Source organism: Nannobrachium achirus (assembly GCF_963921795.1).
Source record: "Nannobrachium achirus genome assembly, chromosome: 23".
In the NCBI taxonomy this organism is placed as follows: domain Eukaryota; kingdom Metazoa; phylum Chordata; class Actinopteri; order Myctophiformes; family Myctophidae; genus Nannobrachium; species Nannobrachium achirus.
Window position 1 is genome coordinate 49,869,398 of NC_137830.1, and position 22,374 is coordinate 49,891,771.

Below are 22,374 nucleotides of genomic sequence, written 5' to 3' on the forward strand. Positions count from 1 at the left end.
AAACAAATGCTAACTAGCTTCATGTATGCATGTCATTGAGTGTTTCAGTAGTGCTATGGGTTTAGGTGGAGTCTGAAAAGGCGAGTCTTCAGTCCACGTCGAAAGCTAGCGAGTGAGTCCGTTGTTCTAAGTGCGATAGGGAGTATTTATCATTGTGTGTGTGTGTATGTGTGTGTGTGTTAAGCCTGGGCGATATTAGGAACACCTTCGATATTCGATAACGTTGTTGAATACCTCGATATCGATATTACTCACAATAAATTGCATTATATAGTTTTTAATGTTTTTCTGTTTTAGGTCCACTGCCTGCCTAACCGAGATAATGATTAGCATATCCATGCATGCATTACGGCACAGTACACATAGAATGAAGAAATGAAATGCCTTATTTTCATTTTCCAACAATGGTTTTATTGAAATAACCACACCTGGTTCCGCCCCAGAATAATGGATGTTGGGAAATGTTTTGATTATCGCGATAATATCGTAAATCGCGATTTATTTGGTCACAATAATCTTGACATGACATTTTCACATCGTCCCATCCCTAATGTGTAGGAGCAGGGACGTGCAGAGAATGTTAGAGAGGCAGGGGCTGACATTTCTAAAAGGGCCTTTCGGTAGAAATATCGAAAATAGCAGACCTCAAAGCTCACAGCGCCCTCTCGCTTGGAGGTCTGCTATTTTCGCTGCGTGATACCACACTGAACTAAGATACCACACTGAACTAAGATACCACACTGAACTAAGATCACTGAACTAAGATACCACACTGAACTAAGATACCACACTGAACTAAGATACCACACTGAACTAAGATACCACACTGAACTAAGATACCACACTGAACTAAGATACCACACTGAACTAAGATACCACACTGAACTAAGATACCACACTGAACTAAGATACCACACTGAACTAAGATACCACACTGAACTAAGATACCACACTGAACTAAGATACCACACTGAACTAAGATACCACACTGAACTAAGATACCACACTGAACTAAGATACCACACTGAACTAAGATACCACACTGAACTAAGATACCACACTGAACTAAGATACCACACTGAACTAAGATACCACACTGAACTAAGATACCACACTGAACTAAGATACCACACTGAACTAAGATACCACACTGAACTAAGATACCACACTGAACTAAGCATAATCAACAGAGAGGGCAATTCTTTCAACACAAGATGCTGCATTCAAGTTCAGGAGAGTTTGGACAAGACAATTCTCTTGAATGCTGCCTTCAGGTATGGCATGGAAAGAGGGGGCATTTGCATTTCTTTCACCACAGTAAAAACTGCATTCATGGTCTGGAGAGGGCACTTTTTACAGACGGATAAAGGGGCAGGGGCTCAAGCCCCCTTTGATGTCTATAGCCCCTTTTCCACTGACATGGCCCAACACCACACCACTCCACACCGCCCACTTGTGCCAGGTTTTCCACTACAAAGACCTGGGTAGAGTGGTGTGAAAGTGGTACTAAACGTGGTACTAAAAAGTATCCAATCTAGAGTAGGTCTGAGCTAGGCCAAACAGGGCCAAAACACTTCATAATGACTGATCACTCACTGACTTTTCATTTAGACCACCAGGATATAGTTGTAACACATGATAATAGATTCTATTGTGTTATAATCACTGTTATAATCTATTATAGTGTATTATAATAATACATCAATACTTTATAGTGTATTATAATCACACTTATAATCCATTATATTTTAGAATAGTAATACAAATTTATATTGCATTATAATCACAGTTAAAAGGGTCGATTTGTTTCTTACCGATAGGGGTACTTTTGTGTAGTTGAAAATGTAGATATATGTATGTGGTGTGGTGTGGTGTGGGGTGCAGTGTTGATTTCGTCAACTAAAACTATGACGAAAAATGTTTGTCGACTGCGTTTTCTTCACTGACGAAAACAAAATAAAAACTGAATAAAAACTAAGCTGTGATGACTAAAACTAAGACTAAATATATTGACAATTTCGTCAACACAATAAAAACTAGACTAAAACGTTAGGGAGGGAAGAGAGTCATTTTATGTTTGGTTGCTCTCAGGTGTTGCGTGCTGACAATAGCTGATGTACAAGCTCACAACGCGTCACACTGCGACGCGTTGTGAGCTTGTAGATCTGCTATTTTCAGCATGCAACCAAGTGTAAAATCAGTCATTACGATATCATCAAGGCCTGCAAAATTACATTTAAGTTGACTAAATCAACTGTAGATTTAGTCGCCTAGAAAGAAATCTTATGATATTTAGTCGACTAAAACTAGACTAAAACTAAATCATTTCAGGTGACTAAATTATGACTAAAACTAAAATGCATTTTATTCAAAAGACTATGACTAAAACTAAATACCAATTTGCTGTCTAAAACAACACTGGTGTGGTGCTTGTGCTGCAGTGGAAAAGGGCACGTGGCTGTAGGCGTGCTCCTCACCTTCTCTTTGCTGGACACGGAGGGGAGGAGGGGGAGGGGTTGGGTCTGCGTGGCTTTGGGGAGGGTGCAGATCACGGCCACGGCCTCGGGGACCGGGCTCAGAGAGGTGTCAATCAGCAGGCCGTCAGTCTGCGGTTGGTTCAGAGAGCTGTCACTCAGCCTCAACTTGGCGCCGCAGCCGCCGTCGCGGTCCGTCCTGGCTTTGTCCTCTGCCGCCGGGCCGTTGTTCTCCACTGAGACCACAAGAGGGAGTAGCTGTGAGCCGCTTATTATCTGGACGACGTCTATGCATTCTTTACCAGTGGTGGAAAGCAGGGGTTCTCAACCTTTTCAGGCCGCGACCCCCCAAAATGAATCATATTTTAACAGGGTACCAACCCCCCCCCCACCCTGACGAGCACTTGAGGCATTACATTTTGTATAACACGGTTCTATTGTGAAAATAGCAGATCTACATGCTCACAGCACTGCGAGGCGTTGTGAGCAAGTAGATCTGCTATTTTCACAATTTCTGCCTAATATTTGACAGTTTGGCCAATGTTTCATTTGTCATTTAAGAGGTATTAAAAAGTCAGTAAAATTGTCACTTTAGAAATGTGCAGAACTGCAGATACCCTCTAGACACAATTTTGATTTTCTTTTTTTAATTTTTCAGTATTTACAGTTTACAATACTTTTACTTCGACAACACTACATCTCAGAGGAAAATACTGTACTTTTTACTCCACTACAATTACATGAAAACTTTTAGTTAGATTTAGATTAATATTATTACAAAACACACCAACCACTTCAGCACTATTTATATGTATATATTTCATACCTTTGAAATATATAGAATAGCGAGAGGGTACAAATGGAACCAAATGGACGCTTACGCCATTTGTACACTCTCAATGGGGGTCCTTGCAGATAAAACGTGAGAAGCAATAGTACTAGTTGGACTTCTATAATGTGTCATAGTGTCGTAGTAAATCAGCGTCAGACATATTTGTGAAAAAAAACTGGATATTTGACATTCTGTAATTGGGTCTCATGATCAAAATAAGAACATTATAATAGTGTGTGAAAAAAGAAAATCTCGTGTGTGCCACGGAAAAGACCAAGTCTTGCCACTAGTCAGGGAATATTATCAGAATAATGTACAATTTGGGAATAAATTCCTTACCAAGAAACTTCTTCACCAATGTGTTTGTAAAGGTGTCTAGTAACACATCTAACAAAGTTGGGGAATTTTTGACAGCTATTGAAAGTTTGTCCCATTCACTTACTATACTATACTATACTATAAAGTAAAAAAGAATACCCACCCCAAACGTGATTATGATTATATTATTGCTTGGGTTTGAGCTGAATCGAAAGTGTATGGGGGAGGAATGTGTACATACAATATGGTGTATTATTGCATTCAAAATGGATATTTCCTGTGGTTGGCTGAAACTACCACACACATACTCTATTATAAAGAAGCTCCAAAAACACATATTGACTTTGAATGTTTTTTCTTTATTCGTGTGTACCAACCATTATTTACATTTAACAAAGCAATAAAGGAATACACACGGTTAAGCCCCAGTCTAGGGGTCCCAAGACCCCTTCCTTCTCCAACTCCCAAGAAGCCACACAAACCAAGGGTTATAAATGCAAATTAAATTGAGGCTTTATTTACAAAATAGTAATGACAAATTAATGTGATCATGGAATTTAAAAAATCTACAAAAAGATTTTGAGATAAAGGTAACTGAAGATAACTGAAGGATGACTGAAGTAACAAATAAAAAGAAAATTCACCCCAAAATAAAATATCTTTTCTACCAAAATAACCAAACAATATCTTACCCCCTCAACTTAAACAATACTCAAAAACACAAATCAACTCTGTAAAGCAACTCAAATAACAAAGGCTCGCAAATCAAAGAACTCTAAATCATAAGGAACTGCTAAAGGTTGATAGGCCATTCAAGTCACTCAAGAACATAAAGGAATCCCTAACCCTTCAGAACAATGAAAGGGTTTCTCCCCTTTGTGAATTTTCTGGTAGCTTTTATGGCCCTTAATTTTAGAGAGGTATTGTCCAAACTGATCACACATCCATATGGTCTCTCTCTGTGTGAATTCTCTGGTGGCGTTTAAGGCTGGGCATATGAGAGAAGTGTTGTCCACAATGCTCACATCCATATGGTTACATGTGTGTCCCGTGTGTGTCCCGTTCATGTCCATATATGGTCATTCCAGTCCAGAATGAACCCGTACATCCAGAATATGTGTGTAACGTCCGTCCTGGTCTGATGATTGGATGATTAAAAATGTCCAATGAGACCATACTTTGAGGATTGGTCAAGCTTCACATGACAATTCTGCCCTCCAGATAAAATCATTCATTCATTCAGAATTGGATGGATGTATAGATCACAGAGTTCATAGCTCTAGAACACACAGAATAAAAGTTCACCGCTTCACTTCGAACCGAGGTTTGATTTTTACTATGGTGAAAGAAATGCAAATGCCCCCTCTTTCCATGCCATACCTGAAGGCAGCATTCAAGAGAATTGCCTTGTCCAAACTCTCCCTCTCTGCCCTCTCTATGTAGAAATCCATACCGTACACCACATCTCTCTATGTAGAAATCCATACCGTACACCACATCTCCAGTATTGACTTCATTATGTTCTTGACTTGTTTAGCTCAGCGTGGTATCAAGCACCGAAAATAGCCTACCGCTGCGACGCGTTGTGAGCTTGGAGGTCTGCCATTTTCAGTGCCCTTTTAGAAATGTCAGCCCCCGTCACTCTCTAACATTCTCTGCACGTCCCTGGGGTGAAAGGTTGCACCAGTGGGCTCACTCAGCTCGGAGGTGGATGTGTAGAACGGGTACACATTATTGTGCATCATTATTTTATGCTTTAACTATTGAAAAATAGCAGATATACAAGCTCACAGCGCGGCACCGAGTGCCGCGCTGCGAGCTTGTAGATCTGCTATTTTTGAAAAGTCGTGAAAATTAGAATTTTGACCCGATTCTATAAAATATATTTGAAAAACCCTATGTTTCTATGTCAGCAATCTGGCCAGCCGGCATCAAAGAAAAGGTCCTTTTCACTTAACTGGAGCTCAGTTGGTCTGTTCTTGAGAGACTACTATGTCAGTGGTTCTCAAACCTTTTCATGTGAAGGACCGCCAAAATGATATTTATTTGTCCACGGGCCCCCATCTCAAAATATTTGGTTCCAGGGACCACCCAGAAGCAAAATTTGAGTTACAAACGTTCGCTTTGAAAATACATATATTCAAAGATTTGCACACATTTTCATGACATGACACACATTAGAATTTTGACCCGAAAGTGTCTTTTGAAAAAAAAAAAAACTCTGTTTCTAAGTCAGCAATCTGGCCAGCCATCGTCAAAGAAAAGGTCCTTTTCACTTAAATGGACACAGGCAAACATATGGTCAAAACGGGTCCTATGACAACAGGTATAATGGGGTTTGCATTAAAGGGGGAACTGGCACTGTGTCTGCAACACAGTCCGAGGCACAGACAGATACAGAGATCTCCATAATGGGAATAAAGGGACACAGACAGACAGATACAGATTTCTCCATATATGGGCATAAAAAGGGCCCCGGAAAACAGATGGTCAATACGGGTCCTACAGAGATTTCCATATATGGGCATAAAATGGACGTTAACAGACAGATATCTCCATATATGGGCATAAATGGACACACGCAAACAGATGGTCAAAAACAGATCCTATGACAACAGGTATAATGGGGTTTGCATTAAAGGGCGGGGCATTCATTCCCTATTTACATTTACATACATACATTCTAGTTGATAATAATAATAATACTAATGATGATGATGATAATAATAATAACAATAATAATGTATAGACGTAAAGTGAATAATTGCGACCGTCAGGGCGCAGTTACTATCAAAACATCCACTGGCTGTCCGTCAGTCTGTCACACTTAAGTTTTGCCCCTAATCTTATCTCCGGCACCGCATGTGAGAAATGAGGGGCGGAGGTTGTGGTTTGTCAGACAAGGATTGTGTGTGCAAAGTTTGGCATGGATAGGGATCCATGTCAAACTTTGCACACACAATCCTTGTCTGACAAACCACAACCTCCGCCCCTCATTTCTCACATGCCCCTGTTCTAGCGCCACCATGAGGCTGCTTTTTTCTTACAACATTCATGGACACTGCTCCTACAGATCTTGCCTTAAAATCACGCAAAGTGCTACACACTATCTCGCAACTCATGTCAGCAACATGCATCTGTCACATTTCCCATATTCCCTCCTGATAGGCGACGACTGCCTTCTAAAGTTTGATGGATTGCTCCCCTTTCAAAAAATCATGAACTCATCATGCCTTTTCTTTGCAATTAGCCACGCACATTCCCTCAACACATAGGCCTATGCATGCCACTTAACATCTTCACATCTACTTGCACATGGGCCTCTTATAGCGCCACCACATGGCCGATTTTTGCAAAACACATATTGGCCGATAAGGGAGTTTTACTGGTTCATAAACACACAGCCTGTTGCTTTGTCTACACAACCAACAGCAATCAGCTGTCACAATATCCATGCGAGAGAGAGAGAGAGAGAGAGAGAGAGAGAGAGAGAGAGAGAGAGAGAGAGAGAAAGAGATTGTTGTAGTTGCTGTCATGGAGCATTTTTCACATTAAGTTGGTAGTAAAAGTGTGCACAGTTCTGCATAGACCATAGTGTTTCTGCATAGACCATAGTGTTTCTGCATAGACCATAGTGTTTCTGCATAGACCATAGTGTTTCTGCATAGACCATAGTGTTTCTCAAAACTTTAAAAGGCCAAGGTCTTCCCCTTAACTCTGACAAGTGTACAAATGGAACCAAATCATTTGGTTCCATTTGTACACTTGTCAGAGTTACAGACTGGCATGGGTCCATTTAACCCCCCCCTAATTAAGGAACCCACCCTGGGGACCTTTGGTTTGCCCCTGAGAAGGGTCAAGTGTGCCCCTTGAAAACAGCCCGATCTACAAGCACACAACGCCTTGCTGTGCGAGGCGTCGTGTGCTTGTAGATCTGCTGTTTTCACTACTGTTGTGCGACAGCCTTAACATACACCCCCGTATTATGTTGGTGTGCCCATGGATTCTTGGGACATGAAAAGTGTGCCCATGCAGAAAAAAGGTTGAGAAACACTGCTTTAGTCCATGTTGTCAATAGATATTTCTCTCTCTCTCTCACGCACACAGCAGATAACAACCACAACGGTTTATGTCACAGCGTATAGCCCTCCCACAGTAGCTACAGCAGCAGCAGCACACTATGGTACAACATTACAGTATATGGGGGGACTGCCCATATCTCATTAGTCCTACATCTCATTTGTCCGAATTTAGTTAGGGTTAGGTTTAGGCATAGTTTTACTGAGGTTAGAGTTTGGGTTAGGTTTAGGAATAGTTTTACTGAGGTTAGGGTTTGGGTTAGGTTTAGGCATAGTATTTTTCACCAGTTTAAAGGACAACTGTAGCGTCACGGCCGGGAGGCAAACCCGGGACCCCGATTTGCCAGGTATGCACACTGACCAGTCAGCCAAAGTGCCAGGCACGTTGGCGAGAGCCAACGTACATACCGTATAGCCTACAGTCGTCCCCTCTACCTGGAAGCGCGACCACGCGCGCCGGCCAGGATCTAAGATCGACTTTGAAACCGGGGGGTTCAAACGCAACTCAGGGGGGAACAGTTGTCGACTACTAGCCGGACAGGTCTACACCGCCGCCGGGGATGAATACTTCCCCTCTGTACCGCTGCCACCAATGTAGCGTCACGGCCGGGAGGCGAACCCGGGACCCCGATTTGCCAGGTATGCACGCTGACCAGTCAGCCAAAGTGCCAGGCAACGTTGGCGAGAGCCAACGCACATACCGTATAGCCTACACAACTTTAGTTTTTTTACAACAAGGGTTCATATTTTAGATTGTAATTAAAGAATATAAAAGATGAGTGTTAAATTGATTTCATTTACTTCTTTCTATTGTTGTAGAGATTCTTATTTCGGTGGTTGGTGGCATGCGTACAAGTGGCTAAATATGTCATTTTACACAGAATAAGCCCATTCCCAAGATACAACGCAACCTTTCATGTTTGGATGTGACTTATGAGAGCTAGAAGTGTTACTGTAAACAGCAATAAAGAAACTGCTGGCTTATTCTGTGTAAAAATACATATTTAGCCACGCATGCGTATGCATGGCCCACATTTTAGCACGGTAAACGCGATAAAACAATAGAACGAAGCAAATGAAAACATTTTAACACTCACATTGTCTTTTCTCGAATAACAATCTAAAATATGAACCCTTGTTGTAAAAACAACAAAGTTGTCCTTTAAACGTCACCAGATTCTGACTAATAATGGGATGTCGGAACAATGAGATTTCGGACCAATGCCATAGGTTGTTATTATCTCTCTCTCACCTCAGTAGACTGGGCAGCGGTATGGACCCGGAGGCTGAGCCCAGGATCCCTCCTCTCCTCCCCGTCAGTAGTTTCTCCACGGTGGCCACATTGCCGGTGCGGGCGGCTTCCAGCAGCTCCTGCTCCTTGCCCATGATGACGACCAGCGATCCAAAGAAATTACACAGAAAAACACGCAAGTTTCACGCAATAAAAGCACGTATAGGAGGTATAATGTAATCCGTTCGTTGGTTGGTTGGTTGGTTCTGGGTCGGGGATACCCCAGGCAGCCCCCTCCTCTCCTCCCCACCACCCACCCCAGACTCTGTGATGGTGAGCTTAGTAAGAAGCCATCTGAGTGGAATGGTTCATCCTCCTCCTTCCAACGGCTTCCAACGGTTCACCCTCCACCCGAACAACAACAACAACAGCAACCGTCCGGTCCGTGTCCCGTCGACGCGATGCTGCAGAGCGGCTCTGCTGAGAGGCTCAGCTCAACTCGGCTCGGCTAGGCTCGGCTCCCCCCGGCCCGGCCCGGGCCCGTTCAGGAGGACCACCGGTCCATTTTCTCCGAACACAAAAACGGAGCCGAACGGAACCGTTGTTGTTGGGTGCCGTGGCGTGCAAAGACAGACAGAAAGGCTGCAGACTGAGCGACTCTAGCAGCCTTAAGTGCACACAGAGAGAGAGAGAGACAGACAGACAGACAGACAGACAGACAGACAGACAGACAGACACAGAGAGAGATCCTCCTCCTCTGTCCGCTTTTTAAAACAAAAAGACCAAACAGAAAAACGTCGCGTTCCCTTATTGCTCCGTGTGTATCTTAGACCCTCCGTTCACTGCTTGTCGTCCCATATAATATAATATATATTATGATGGGACCGTTGCTGAATGCTGACCGTTAACTCTGGGTCTGCTGCCTGCTGGATTCTTTCTATTCCCAGTCCGAAGCAGCTCGCTTTTCTCTTTCGCTCGCCACTTTTCCAGCCCGGTGTGTGTGTGTGTGTGTGTGTGTGTGTGTGTGACTGACTGTACACACTAGTCTTAGTCTACACATCGTGTGTGTGTGTATGGGCGTGCCGTGGTACGCACCAACAGTGGCAGGGCAAGAGGAGGAGAATGCCTTTTGTTCATTCAGTCCATTTAAAAACAATAAAAAACTATCATAGCCTCCATTTAATATGAATATTTTACACGTGTGTACAATCAATGTGAAAATGATATCGCAATTAACGTAGGCCTACACACGGCTTGTGAAATGTGTGTATTATTTTGTGCCTTTTATTTTTAAATGCCATTAATCGTCAAACAGTGCAGATTTAAAAGACATTTTCGGTGGAGAAATAATGGTTTGAGGATAATAAAGGGCTGCGTTGTGTCAGTGAACTCATATTGATGCTAGTGTGCTTTTAATGTCTGACCATTGACAACCTGGGACACAGACACACCCCCTCGCTCCAGGCACGTGCACACATAGACATCAAAGGGGGCTTGAGCCCCTGCCCTTTTATCTGTCTGTAAAAAAGTGCCCTCTCCAGACCATCAGGGGCGTCACAAGGGGTAGGAAAGTGGGACTGAGTTACCAGGGCCCAAGGTGGAGGGGCCCTAGTAACTTTAGCTATTGAAAAATAGCAGATATACAAGCTCACAGCGCGGCACCGAGTGCCGCACTGCGAGCTTGTAGATCTGCTATTTTTGAAAAGTCGTGAAAATGTGCGCAAATCTTTGAATATATGTATTTTTTAAGTGAACATTTGTAACTAAAATTTTGCTTCTGGGGGGGTCCTTGGAACTAAATATTTTGAGATGGGGGGTCCTTCACATGAAAAAGTTTGAGCATCACTGACATGGAAACATAGGTTTCTTGGCACACATTTTCACGATTTTTCAAAAATAGCAGATCTACAAGCTCGCAGCTGTGAGCTTGCTATTTTTCAATAGTTAACATTCATGGGGGGCCCGCAGTGAATCCTTGTACCCAGGGCCCAGAATTTGGTGTGACGCCCCTGCAGACCATGAATGCAGTTTTTTAAATATAGTGAAAACTAAGCTACTATTAGGACATAACATGAAACTTTAAAACTTACAGGCATTCGAAGGATGGCACGAGGATGATATTTTTCGGAGCAGCACAGCTGTAGATATCTACTGCATAGTACTGTGTTCTATTCGTCTGTCATTCAATGTTATATGAGATACTTAAATGGTTTCCTGTGGAAATAAGCTTAGTCTTTTCATGGATCTCCTTTTAGTAGACCTTGTACCAGTGAACTGTACCGTCATGAAACTGTACCGTTTCCTATGCAAACTTCTAATAAAGTCTTCAATCAATCAATCAATCAATCAATCTCAAACAACTAATCAGCTCCAACACAACTGTTCTCCACGTTCAAACACTAACGCAGAATGGCCAGTAGGTGGCACCAAATAATCAGCTTCAGTGGTGGAAAAAAGGACTCAAATGTTTTGCATTACTTGTGTTACACTGAGGTTGTAGATCTGAAGATTTTCAAACAATCTTGAAAACATTAGATTATTATTATTTTGTATTTCTGAATTATTTTAACCACACAAATCTTTTATGGCACAAAATATGTCCAGGGCCAAAACCAGTGGTGTGTCCAAGATCATTTTCGGGGTCCTTGAAATGAAAAAGGTTAGATAAACACCGCCATATTTGATGGGTGATGGATGTGACGCAGCAACATATTGTGATGGTTCTATAACTCTATCAGGCGTGTGATCCGGTCTCGCGCCCGCCTTCCGTATTCCGTACTCTTGCACGCACACATCCATGCGCACACCACTTCCGGATATCAGAGAGCGACACATTTTGTTCCCCGTCGTGCACTGGGCGCACATTGTAGAAAAAAACTAAAAAAAAGAACACACAATTCATGATATATTAGTTTGCTTTTTTTGTCAACTCCAACGTCGCGTTCGTGTGCTCAGGTGAGCTGCTCTACCGCCCTACTTTACCATCTGAGATCTCTCGGGGGGAGTTGATAACGCTCGTAAAGCCCCGGGCCGGACGAATCAGCGGCAGCTACGGGCGGGCTCTGAGCGGCTCTGAGCCAATAGAGTCTGATTCCAGACCACGTGGATGCAGACAGGCCAATATGAGTGGTTGGAGTTGGCACTCCCAGACTGTGATAGAGAGACGGCCACATCCAATCACCTGATAAAGAATTTCAAAAAAATGGCCCGCCCCTTACATCGGGTCTGCCCGAGAGATCCCAGATGGTAAAGTAGGGCGGTAGCCTACGCACTACTGCCACCATCGGGCAGGTCAGGTTAGAGCTGCCCTGCCACAAGCCCAATGTCATCTTATTCAAGAAGAATGAATCATTGAGGAATCAGCGTTAATTATTCGTTAATTGTTTTAATTTATTGGGCGACGGACTGTGGGCTAATTGATTGATTGATTGAAGACTTTATTAGAAGTTTGCATAGGAAAAGGTACAGTTTCATGACGGTACAGTTCACTGGTACAAGGTCTACTAAAAGGAGATCCATGAAAAGACTAAGCTTATTTCCACAGGAAACCATTTAAGTATCTCATATAACATTGAATGACAGACGAATAGAACACAGTACTATGCAGTAGATATGTTTGGAAGATAAAAAGAAAGAACAAAAAAAAAGAAAACAGTAAGTCTAAACAAACAGAAAGTATATACAAAGAAGGGGCAGGGGAGGGGAGGGCTGGGCTAGGTTAGTTTCTTACCAGTTGCGAACGGCTGCTGCCTGTAAGTGGTTTTTCAGGGCAATTTTAAAGGATGCTAGTGATCCACACTCCTTTATGGCCTTCGGTAAGGCTTTCCACATTTTGGTGGTATAGCAGAAGAAGAAGTTTGACCCTTTGTTGGTTTTGACTCTGGGTTGAAAGTGATCTGTGGCGCTACCTCTGGTGTTGTAATTATGGACGTCCTTAACGTTTATAAAGTATTTTGACAGGTTGTGCCCGGTTGTGCCCGGGTAGCTCAGTCGGTAGAGCTCTCGCCTTTGTACCGCAAGGTCATGGGTTCGATTCCGGGCACCGCCAACTCAGCATATGAGTAGCACGGCTTGGCAAGTCGTGCGGCAAGTACTGGGAGCTGATGGTAGGTGTGGCGCTCCACCTCCAGCAGTCCATCTCCCAGGGGTCTAGCGCATTGTAACGGGGACAGACTCCCGTGTGTTACCGGCTGATACCGACAATAAGCCACTCCCGACCTACTTTGACAGGTACTTGGGTATCATAGTGGTGTAGTGTATCTTGTACACCAGGCCCATTGCAAGTTGCTGTACTCTGTCATCTACTCTGAGCCACCCCACTCTTAACTGGTGAGTAGCGGTGAGGTGAGTCTGATAGGGAAGGTTAAGCAGGACCCTAATTAGTTTATTTTGGGCTGTTTGGACCCTAACCCTAACCCTTTAGTTTTTAGGGCTTGTGGGGCGTCACGATACCATACGTGGACTCCATAGTCAAAGAGGGGCTGGATAATAACTAATTAGCTATAGACGGGTTTCTTGTTTACAAACATTGAGACTAAATGCACAGCTGATTACATGATACATCATGTAATCAATTCCGTCCAATCCCCAAACCTGTTGTTTTGGGGAGCGCTGGTTTCATTGGCTAATTTTGGTACGGACCCTGCGCACACATCTAGTTTTATCAGTGTAACGTGGACCAGAAACCCGTCTATAGCTAGCATGCTAACTCTGATAGAAGGAGGAGGGACCGTGGTGCTAACCACGGCTAGAGACATCAATGTCATGTCAACATAATGTATTTAATAGCTTATTATGTTGTTTGTTTTACAGCTGCTTGTGGTTTTGGGGTCTTCAACAGAACAGGGGGTCCGGGGCCCTTAGGGGAGGGAGGGGGTCCTCAGAGTTACTACAGGGGGTCCTCCAAATCTTTTGTGTGATAGAAACTTTTTTCTTCTTTTTTATATAGCCTACCACTTGAATCCTTTGCGTCGATATTCTGAGAACTTTAGCCAAAAATAGCAGAGCTACAAGCTTGTGAGCATTGTGAGCTTGTAGATCGGCTATTTTCGGCAAAGAGGTTTGGTGTAGAGGGGAAAAAGAGCAGACTAAGTACAGAGCGAAAGGTCAAGCTTTATTAAAGTATTGACGATTCAAGTGGTTAAATATCTGAAAACACACATTAACATGAATCCAAAATACACTGATTGTGCTGTCAAACAATGAAACTATATGGAATCTATGAAAAGATGGTGGGGGTCCCTGCTTCATCTCTCTCTCAACTAAGGGGTCCTTGGCCTGAAAACGTTGAAGACCCCTGAGCTATAGCATAGCCTACTTGGAAAAACAGTGTGGAGACACTTTTGTTGAGCTGACATGACCAATAATCAGTTAACAATCAAGAAACAACTCCCAATAGTATATATTTTGAACTACTATTTGAACTACTCCTTTAATAACACAACATTTTGTATAACACGGTTCTATTGTGAAAATAGCAGATCTACATGCTCACAACGCCTCGCATGTAGATCTATTTTAGCTATTTTCACAATTTCTTCACAATTTCTGCCCCCAATAAATGAATTTGTGGAGACATAGCCTATTAAAAAGTCCTTAAATTGTCACTTTAGAAATGTAAAAATAACCCTTTATACAATTAAACCTTTTGTTGGTTTGTTTCCTGTTGAGTGAGAAAACAATGTTTGCACATTACAGTTTATAGTTTACAGATTAGGCATTTAGCAGACGCTTTTAATCCAAAGCGACTTACAATAAGCAGATAATACAACAAGATAACATGTCAGAACATCAACAACAATCTAACAAATGCATAAAAAAAATCAGTAAAGAGAAAAAGAAAAAAAAGAAAAAACAAAAATGTTGACTAGCTTCATGTATGGTCATTGAGTGTTTCAGTAGTGCTATGGGTCAAGGTGGAGTCTGAAAAGGTGAGTCTTCAGTCCACGGCGAAAGCTAGCGAGTGAGTCCGTTGTTCTAAGTGCGACAGGAAGTTTATTCCACAGCTTGGGGCCCAGAAGGGCAAACTGTCTCGGACGAGTGGATTTTTGCCCTGGGGTTTTTAGCGAGGGTTCTGTCAGAATCCCTGTGTTGGCTGATCTAAGTGAACGGGTGGGGGTGTAGGGGTTGATCAGGTTTTGGAGGTATGGAGGAGCCATACCTTTGGCTGCTTTGAAGGTCAGCATCAGTGTTTTGTATTCAGTGCGGGCCGCACCCGGGAGCCAGTGGAGGCTGCGGAGAAGGGGAGAGACATGTGAGAACTTAGGCTGGTTGAAGACCAGTCGTGCCGCGGCATTTTGGATCAGTTGGAGAGGTTTAAGTGCACATGCCGGGAGACCAGTGAGGAGAGAGTTACAATAGTCAAGTTTTGATATGACAGATGTCTGGATGAGGAGCTGGGCTGCCTCCTGGGTGAGGAAAGGTCTGATTTTACGGATGTTATAGAGTGTGAACCTACAGGACCGGGTGACTGATGCAATGTGTGCCTTGAATGATAGCTGGCTGTCCAGGACCACACCAAGGTTTCTAGCAGTTGGAACTGCTAGAAACTGCAGATAACTGCAGATATGCAAGCTCACAGCGCGGCACCGAGTGCCACTCTGCGAGCTTGTAGATCTGCTATTATTTTTTAATCGTGAAAAATAGAATTTTGACCCGATTCTATAAGTGTCTTTTGAATCCTTCTAAGTTTTTTTTGAAAAACCTATGTTTCTATGTCAGCAATCTGGCCAGCCATCGTCAAAGAAAGGGTCCTTTTCACTTAACTGGAACTCAGTTAGTCTGTTCTTGAGAGACCACTATGTCAGTGGTTCTCAAACCTTTTCATGTGAAGGACCCCCAAAATGATATGTATTTGGCCACGGACCCGCATCTCAAAATATTTAGTTCCAGGGACCACCCAGACGCAAAATTTGAGTTACAAACGTTCGCTTCAAAAAATACATATATTCAAAGATTTGCACACATTTTCACGACTTCTTCAAAAATAGCAGATCTACAAGCTCGCAGCGCGGCACTCGGTGCCGCGCTGTGAGCTTGTATATCTGCTATTTTTCACTGGTTAAACTAAAGCATTCAATAATCCCAGGCCTAAATAGGTTAATTGTCCCCTGGTTTTCTCCCACCAAGCGGTGGAGATCCTGGCCGACATCATTCAGAACAGCACGCTGGGCGCGGCGGAGATCGAGCGCGAGCGAGGAGTCATCCTGAGGGAGATGCAGGAGGTGGAGACCAACCTGCAGGAGGGCTGTCACAATTATTACATAATCGTCTAATCGTGATTATTTGACATAATCGCAATTATTTTGTCATAATCGTCATAATCGTGAATGTTAAAAAATGTCTGAAATAGTGGAAATAGCAGATCTACAAGCTCACAACGCGTCGCATCGCGACGCGTTGTGAGCTTGTAGATCGGCTATTTCCACTATCAAAGTAATTTTTTAAGTAGTCAAATATGTCAGTAATGTATTTGTATATTTAGGTTATGTGTCATATCTACCATGTGCAACTTCAAAGCCTAAAAGCCAAACAGAAATGTAATTATCAACGACAAAAATACAATTAAATCGTTAATCGCCAATTATTTGAGTGACAATTAATCGTCATGTAAAATGTCATATCGTGACAGCCCTAACCTGCAGGAGGTGGTCTTTGACTACCTCCACGCCACCGCGTACCAGGAGACGGCACTGGGCAGGACCATCCTCTGCCCCACGGAGAACATCAAGTAAAGGGCCTCACAGATGAGAGGCCGATGTTGGGTCAGATCAGATCTCGTGCCCGGGGTTTATCGGTGTTCATTTCAAACGACAGCGATCCTCTGTCTTGCGACCGGGCCCGGTATATCCCGCTGTGCCAAGTGAAATATCTCAGACCATTACAAATGAGACCGACGTCTCGCGATTCTAGCCACCCACGATCTCGGGGGGGTGGTGCCATGAGAGACGTGACTAGATGAAGATTCCGCCCCCTCAAGAGGGATAAAATCAAGAGTGTTTTTCTCTCTCTCTCTTCACGTCAGTTTAATTGCCATTTGTTTAATGTTTTGACAATGAGGGTGTTCCAGGTGATCCCCAGCTTAATGATGGAGACCAAATGGTAACCAAAAGGACTATTATTTATACTAAAGGGAATCTTTCTCCAAAATAATCAATTAGGCCTACCGCATGCCAGCAAAGTCAACGAGCCAACGACCCAATTAGCGCAGAAGTCCTGCAGCTGCGGTGTTCTGACTCGCTATGCTCCAAAATCCATTTTATTACCTAATTAAATATTAAAACAGCGAAATTAAACAAATATATTCGCTATAGTCTATAACAAAGAGTCTCTCTCTCTCTCTCTCTGTCTGTGCCATATTTGTAGCTAATAATGCAGTATTGATACTTTTACTTAAGTAAAGAATGGGAGTATACTTTTTCCATCACTGCGCAAATTAGACTACAGAGGCGCACATGGGTATGGTATAACGTACCTTGATTACAGGAGAAAATAATAAAATGTACTTCTTAAAATGAATTCATCATGCTTGTGCTTGTTGCTAAAAAGTAGGTATTGGCAACATGACTAGTGTTGCCAATACTAGTGTATTCACACGTGCAAGACAACAGCCATGTTACCATACCTTAGCATTTGCAGAACTGACGCTGCTGGCAGCCGGAGGAGGAGGACATTATGAGCGAGTGTGCAGGCCTATTCGTGGACTCTTTTTATTCTGACTTTGGTTGGTGTTATTACTGTTATGTTGATATGATTGATCTGAACCAAGCTGGACCCAGTGGATTATGTAGTCTACAAGGAAGCACGTTGGCTGTCTCACCCTGTCTGTCTGTCACAGCAATGGATTAATTGGTAGAAGTTGGTGTTACATTCTTCTTTCGTGTATCATCGTCCTTTGCACACAAGTGATAACTGCGCCATCATGACAAAACATTATAAAAACAAAGGTAGGTTGGTAGTCTTCTAGGTAGGCTACTGTGCGCACACTGGCCGCTGCTCACTTTATAGATATTATAAATATATATTCAGTTATGTTTTTGGCAAGCGAGACGCGAGATGTGATGCGCATCCAGCAAGACACGGCTGAGAGTGTCGCATCTCCAATATCATTGATTGACCAGTGTCCACTCCTAAAAAGCATCAACCAGCATTTTAACGGCAACCAGCCAGACATTAAACAGACATGAGCTTAATCAGCTAATAGCAATTATGAATGTCCAAACCTCGCCGTTGTGGGCGTGCAGTCGCAGAAAAAAAAAAGTTTAACCTCTCGCTTTTTTTTTACTGTCCCACCAACATCCAAGCATATAGAATAGGGACAGGCCTAGGTTCCTCAATATCATTTAGCTGGGGACCCCCTGGAACTCCCCAAGGACTGGCGGTCCTCTTTGAGGACCAATGAACAAACTGACAGAACGAGAGGCGCAATGATGTGCCTGCAGCACCTTTATGTTAGCCTGGAGCCAGCCTGTTCGTGCATAAATTAACATAACCTTTCAGAACTTTGACATTTCTGTATTATAAATGCTTCTTTTGAGTGGCTGTGTGGAATATTCTAATATTTTGAGATATGGATTTTTGATTTTCATGAGCTGTATGCCATAAAAATCTAAATTAAAACAAAACAAAACTTTTGAATATGTCACTGCATGCACAATGGATCTAAACAATATGAAAGTTTAAAAAAAATATTATGTTACAGAAGAAAATGAACTTTTACACAATATTCTAATTTTTTGAGAAGGATCTGTATATGTATGCAGCTCGCAGCTCCTTCTCTAAAAATATAGAACTACACTCACCTCACGCTGCTTCCGCTCCGTCACTCAAACGGCTCTGTCTTACTTCCGGTGAACGAGGAGCGATGAAAAGGTTCCGCCCAGCAGTCTGTATTTATGTATTATTATGAAATCATTATATTAGTATTTATTAATATATACTGGGACCTGATCTGTATTTATTTATTATTATTAAATCATTACTAATAGTAGCCTATTTATTTATGCTGGGACTTCATCTATAGATTTGTATTTATTTATTATTATTAAATCATTATTAGTAGTATTTATTTATATCTGCTGGGATCTCATCTGTATTTATTTATTATTATTAAATCATTATTAGTAGTATTTATTTATATAAGCTGGGACTTCATCTATAGATTTGTATTTATTTATTATTATGAAATCATTATTAGTAGTATTTATTTATATCTGCTGGGACCTGATCTGTATTTATTTATTATTATTAAATCATTATTAGTAGTATTTATTTATTATTATTAAATCATTATTAGTAGTATTTATTTATTATTATTAAATCATTATTATTAGTATTTATTTATATCTGCTGGGACCTCATCTGTATTTATTTATTATTATTAAATCATTATTAGTAGTATTTATTTATTATTATTAAATCATTAATAGTAGTATTATTATATAAGCTGGGACTTCAGCTATAGATTTGTTTATTATTATTGTTAAATAATTGACTATTATTTGTATTCATTTATATTTACTGGGACCTCATCTATAGATTGGTATTTATTTATTCTCTCAAAATAGTAGATCTACAAGCTCACCAAGAGAGTACAAATGGAACCAAATGGACCCTTGCAGGTCTGTAACTCTGAGAGTGTACAAATGGAACCAAATGGACCCTTACAGTTCTGTAACTCTGAGAGTGTACACATGGAACCAAATGGACCCTTACAGCTCTGTAACTCTGAGAGAGTACAAATGGAACCAAATGGACCCTTACAGCTCTGTAACTCTGAGAGTGTACAAATGGAACCAAATGGACCCTTACAGGTCTGTAACTCTGAGTGTACAAATGGAACCAAATGGACCCTTACAGCCAGGTCTGTAATTCAGAGTGTACACAAGGATCAAATTTGTTCTCCTGCTATACCACCAAAATGTGGAACGCCTTACCGAAGGCCTTAAAGGAGTGCAAATCTCAAGCATCCTTTAAAACCGCCCTGAAAAACCACTCACAGACCTTGTATCAGTGAACTGTCATGAAACTGTACCTTTTACTATGCAATACTTCCAATAAATACCTCAGTCAATCAATCAAACAAACAATGGAACCAGATTTCGTTCCATGTGTACTCTCTATTTCTGACAGTAATCATTAGAGCAGTGGTTCTCAACCAGTGGTCCGGGGACCACCTGTGGACCTTGAGGGGGTTCCAGGTGGTCCCCAGCTAAATGATGGAGAGTTGGTAACCAACCATTTGGTTTCATTTTATCCTCTCAAGAGTTAAACTATTGTTAAACATTTGCATTAATTAATTTACAAGAAGTCTAAAAATTAAGAGAATGTAGAAGAATTGTTACTTTGATCAAAGTTTGCCTGTTATCTCTCCTATGAGAACTTTAGCCAAAAATAGCAGATCTAAAAGCTCACAACGCCTCGCGCTGCGAGGCGTTGTGAGCTTGTAGATCGGCTATTTTTGGCAAAGAGGTTTGGCGTATAAGGGGGAAAAGAGCAGACTAAGTACAGAGTGAAAGGTCAAGTTTATTGAGTATTGACGGTTCAAGTGGTTAAATATCTGAAAACACAAATTGACATGAATCCAAAATACACTGATGATTGTGCTGTCAAACAATGAAACTATATGGAATCTATGAACAGGTTGTGGGGGTCCCTGCTTCATCTCTCTTTCTCTCAACTAAGGGGTCCCTGCTTCATCTCTCTCTCAACTAAGGGGTCCCTGCTTCAACTCTCTCTCAACTAAGGGGTCCCTGCTTCATCTCTCTTTAAACTAAGGGGTCCCTGCTTCATATCTCTCTCAACTAAGGGGTCCCTGCTTCATCTCTCTCTCAAACTAAAGGGTCCCTGCTTCATCTCTCTCTCAACTAAGCGGTCCCTGCTTCAACTCTCTATCAACTAAGGGGTCCCTGCTTCAACTTTCTCTCAACTAAGGGGTCCCTGCTTCATCTCTCTCTCAACTAAGGGGTCCTTGGCCTGAAAACGTTGAAGACCCCTGATATAGGGTGTTTGGTCTATCAGTGCATCTCAAACGTTTCTGACTTCGGTTCTCCCTTTCTGCATGTGCTTTCTGAATCAAAGTACCCTAAAGTTATTAAAATATTTATGCAAATATATTTTTATATGCAAAAAGGTATTACTTTCTACTCTGTAACAGTTGTGGTAGTCAGGTTCTTGAAAACTTAGGTTCTCACAAAGTTTCTTAAAGTTTCATAATTAAATACAACTGCATTTCATATTTTCTTTCACATTCCCTCTGTAGTACCTCCGAGTACCCCTAGGGGTCAATGTAGCCCCATTTATAGAGCTATTTAACAGTTACTGAACAAACACTCTATAGAGATGATTACTGTCACAATATAGAGCTATTTAACACTGTTACTGAACAAACACTATAGCAATGATTACTGTCACAATATAGAGCTGTTTAACACTGTTACTGAACAAATACACTATAGCAATGATTACTGTCACAATATACAGTAGAGCTGTTTAGCACTGTTACTGAACAAACACTCTATAGCAATGATTACTGTCACAATATAGAGCTGTTTAGCACTGTTACTGAACAAACACTCTATAGCAATGATTACTGAACAATATAGAGCTATTTAACACTGTTACTGAACAAACACTCTATACTATAGAGTGTTTGTTCAGTAACAGTGTTAAATAGCTCTATATTGTGACAGTAATCATCGCTATAGAGTCTATAGCGATGATTACTGTCACAATATAGAGCTATTTAACACTGTTACTGAACAAACACTCTATAGCGATTACTGTCACAATATAGAGCTATTAACACTGTTGCTGAACAAACACTATAGCGATGATTACTGTCACAATATAGAGCTGTTTAACACTGTTACTGAACACACTCTAATGATTACTGCGTGTGCGTGTGTGTATGTGCGCGCGTGTGCGTACAGAATAACCCTCACTTCAAAAAGTTACATTCAAAATGTTTTTATTTTATAATATTTTATTGTTGTTTTTATCAAAACATTGTATCAGGGTTTAATGTAACTTTGGCACAATGTAAATAGAATAGCAATGGTTTCATTTTATTGGAAATATGAGTAAATATAAATGTTTTACATTTTATAAAACCATCTTATAGGTAAAAAAAACAAACAAAAACATAACAAAACAAAAATACATGATTTTCAAAACCCTTCATTAGAGTAATTGTATTTTTGTTTTCATTATCAATAAAACTTTACAGAATTCATGTTTAAATGTTCTAGAGCAGGGGTCTTCAACAGGGGGTCCGGGACCCCTAGGGGGTCCTCAGAGTTACTACAGGGGGTCCACCAAATCCTTATGTGATAGGATAATTATTTTAAATGAACAACTTGAACCCTCGCATCCTTATTCTGAGGAGAACTGTAGACAAAAATAGCAGATCTACAAGCTCTCAACGCCTCGCGCTGCGAGGCA

The 22,374-nt window shown here is 41.6% G+C and overlaps 2 protein-coding genes across 2 annotated transcripts in view; both read right to left on the minus strand.

Annotated features, from left to right (window-relative positions):
- LOC308308962 (protein NLRC3-like) overlaps positions 1-22,374 on the minus strand; it is a gene marked incomplete at its 3' end in the record, with an annotated part of 204,154 nt that overhangs the window by 36,922 nt on the left and 144,858 nt on the right. The gene's annotated exons all lie outside the window — the stretch shown is intronic.
- LOC308308471 (protein NLRC3-like) overlaps positions 19,786-22,374 on the minus strand; it is a gene marked incomplete at both ends in the record, with an annotated part of 41,303 nt that continues 38,714 nt past the window's right edge. The window contains one exon of the mRNA XM_080753886.1: positions 19,786-19,797. Coding sequence (XP_080610012.1) covers positions 19,786-19,797 — 12 coding nt within the window. The remainder of the gene's footprint in view (positions 19,798-22,374) is intronic.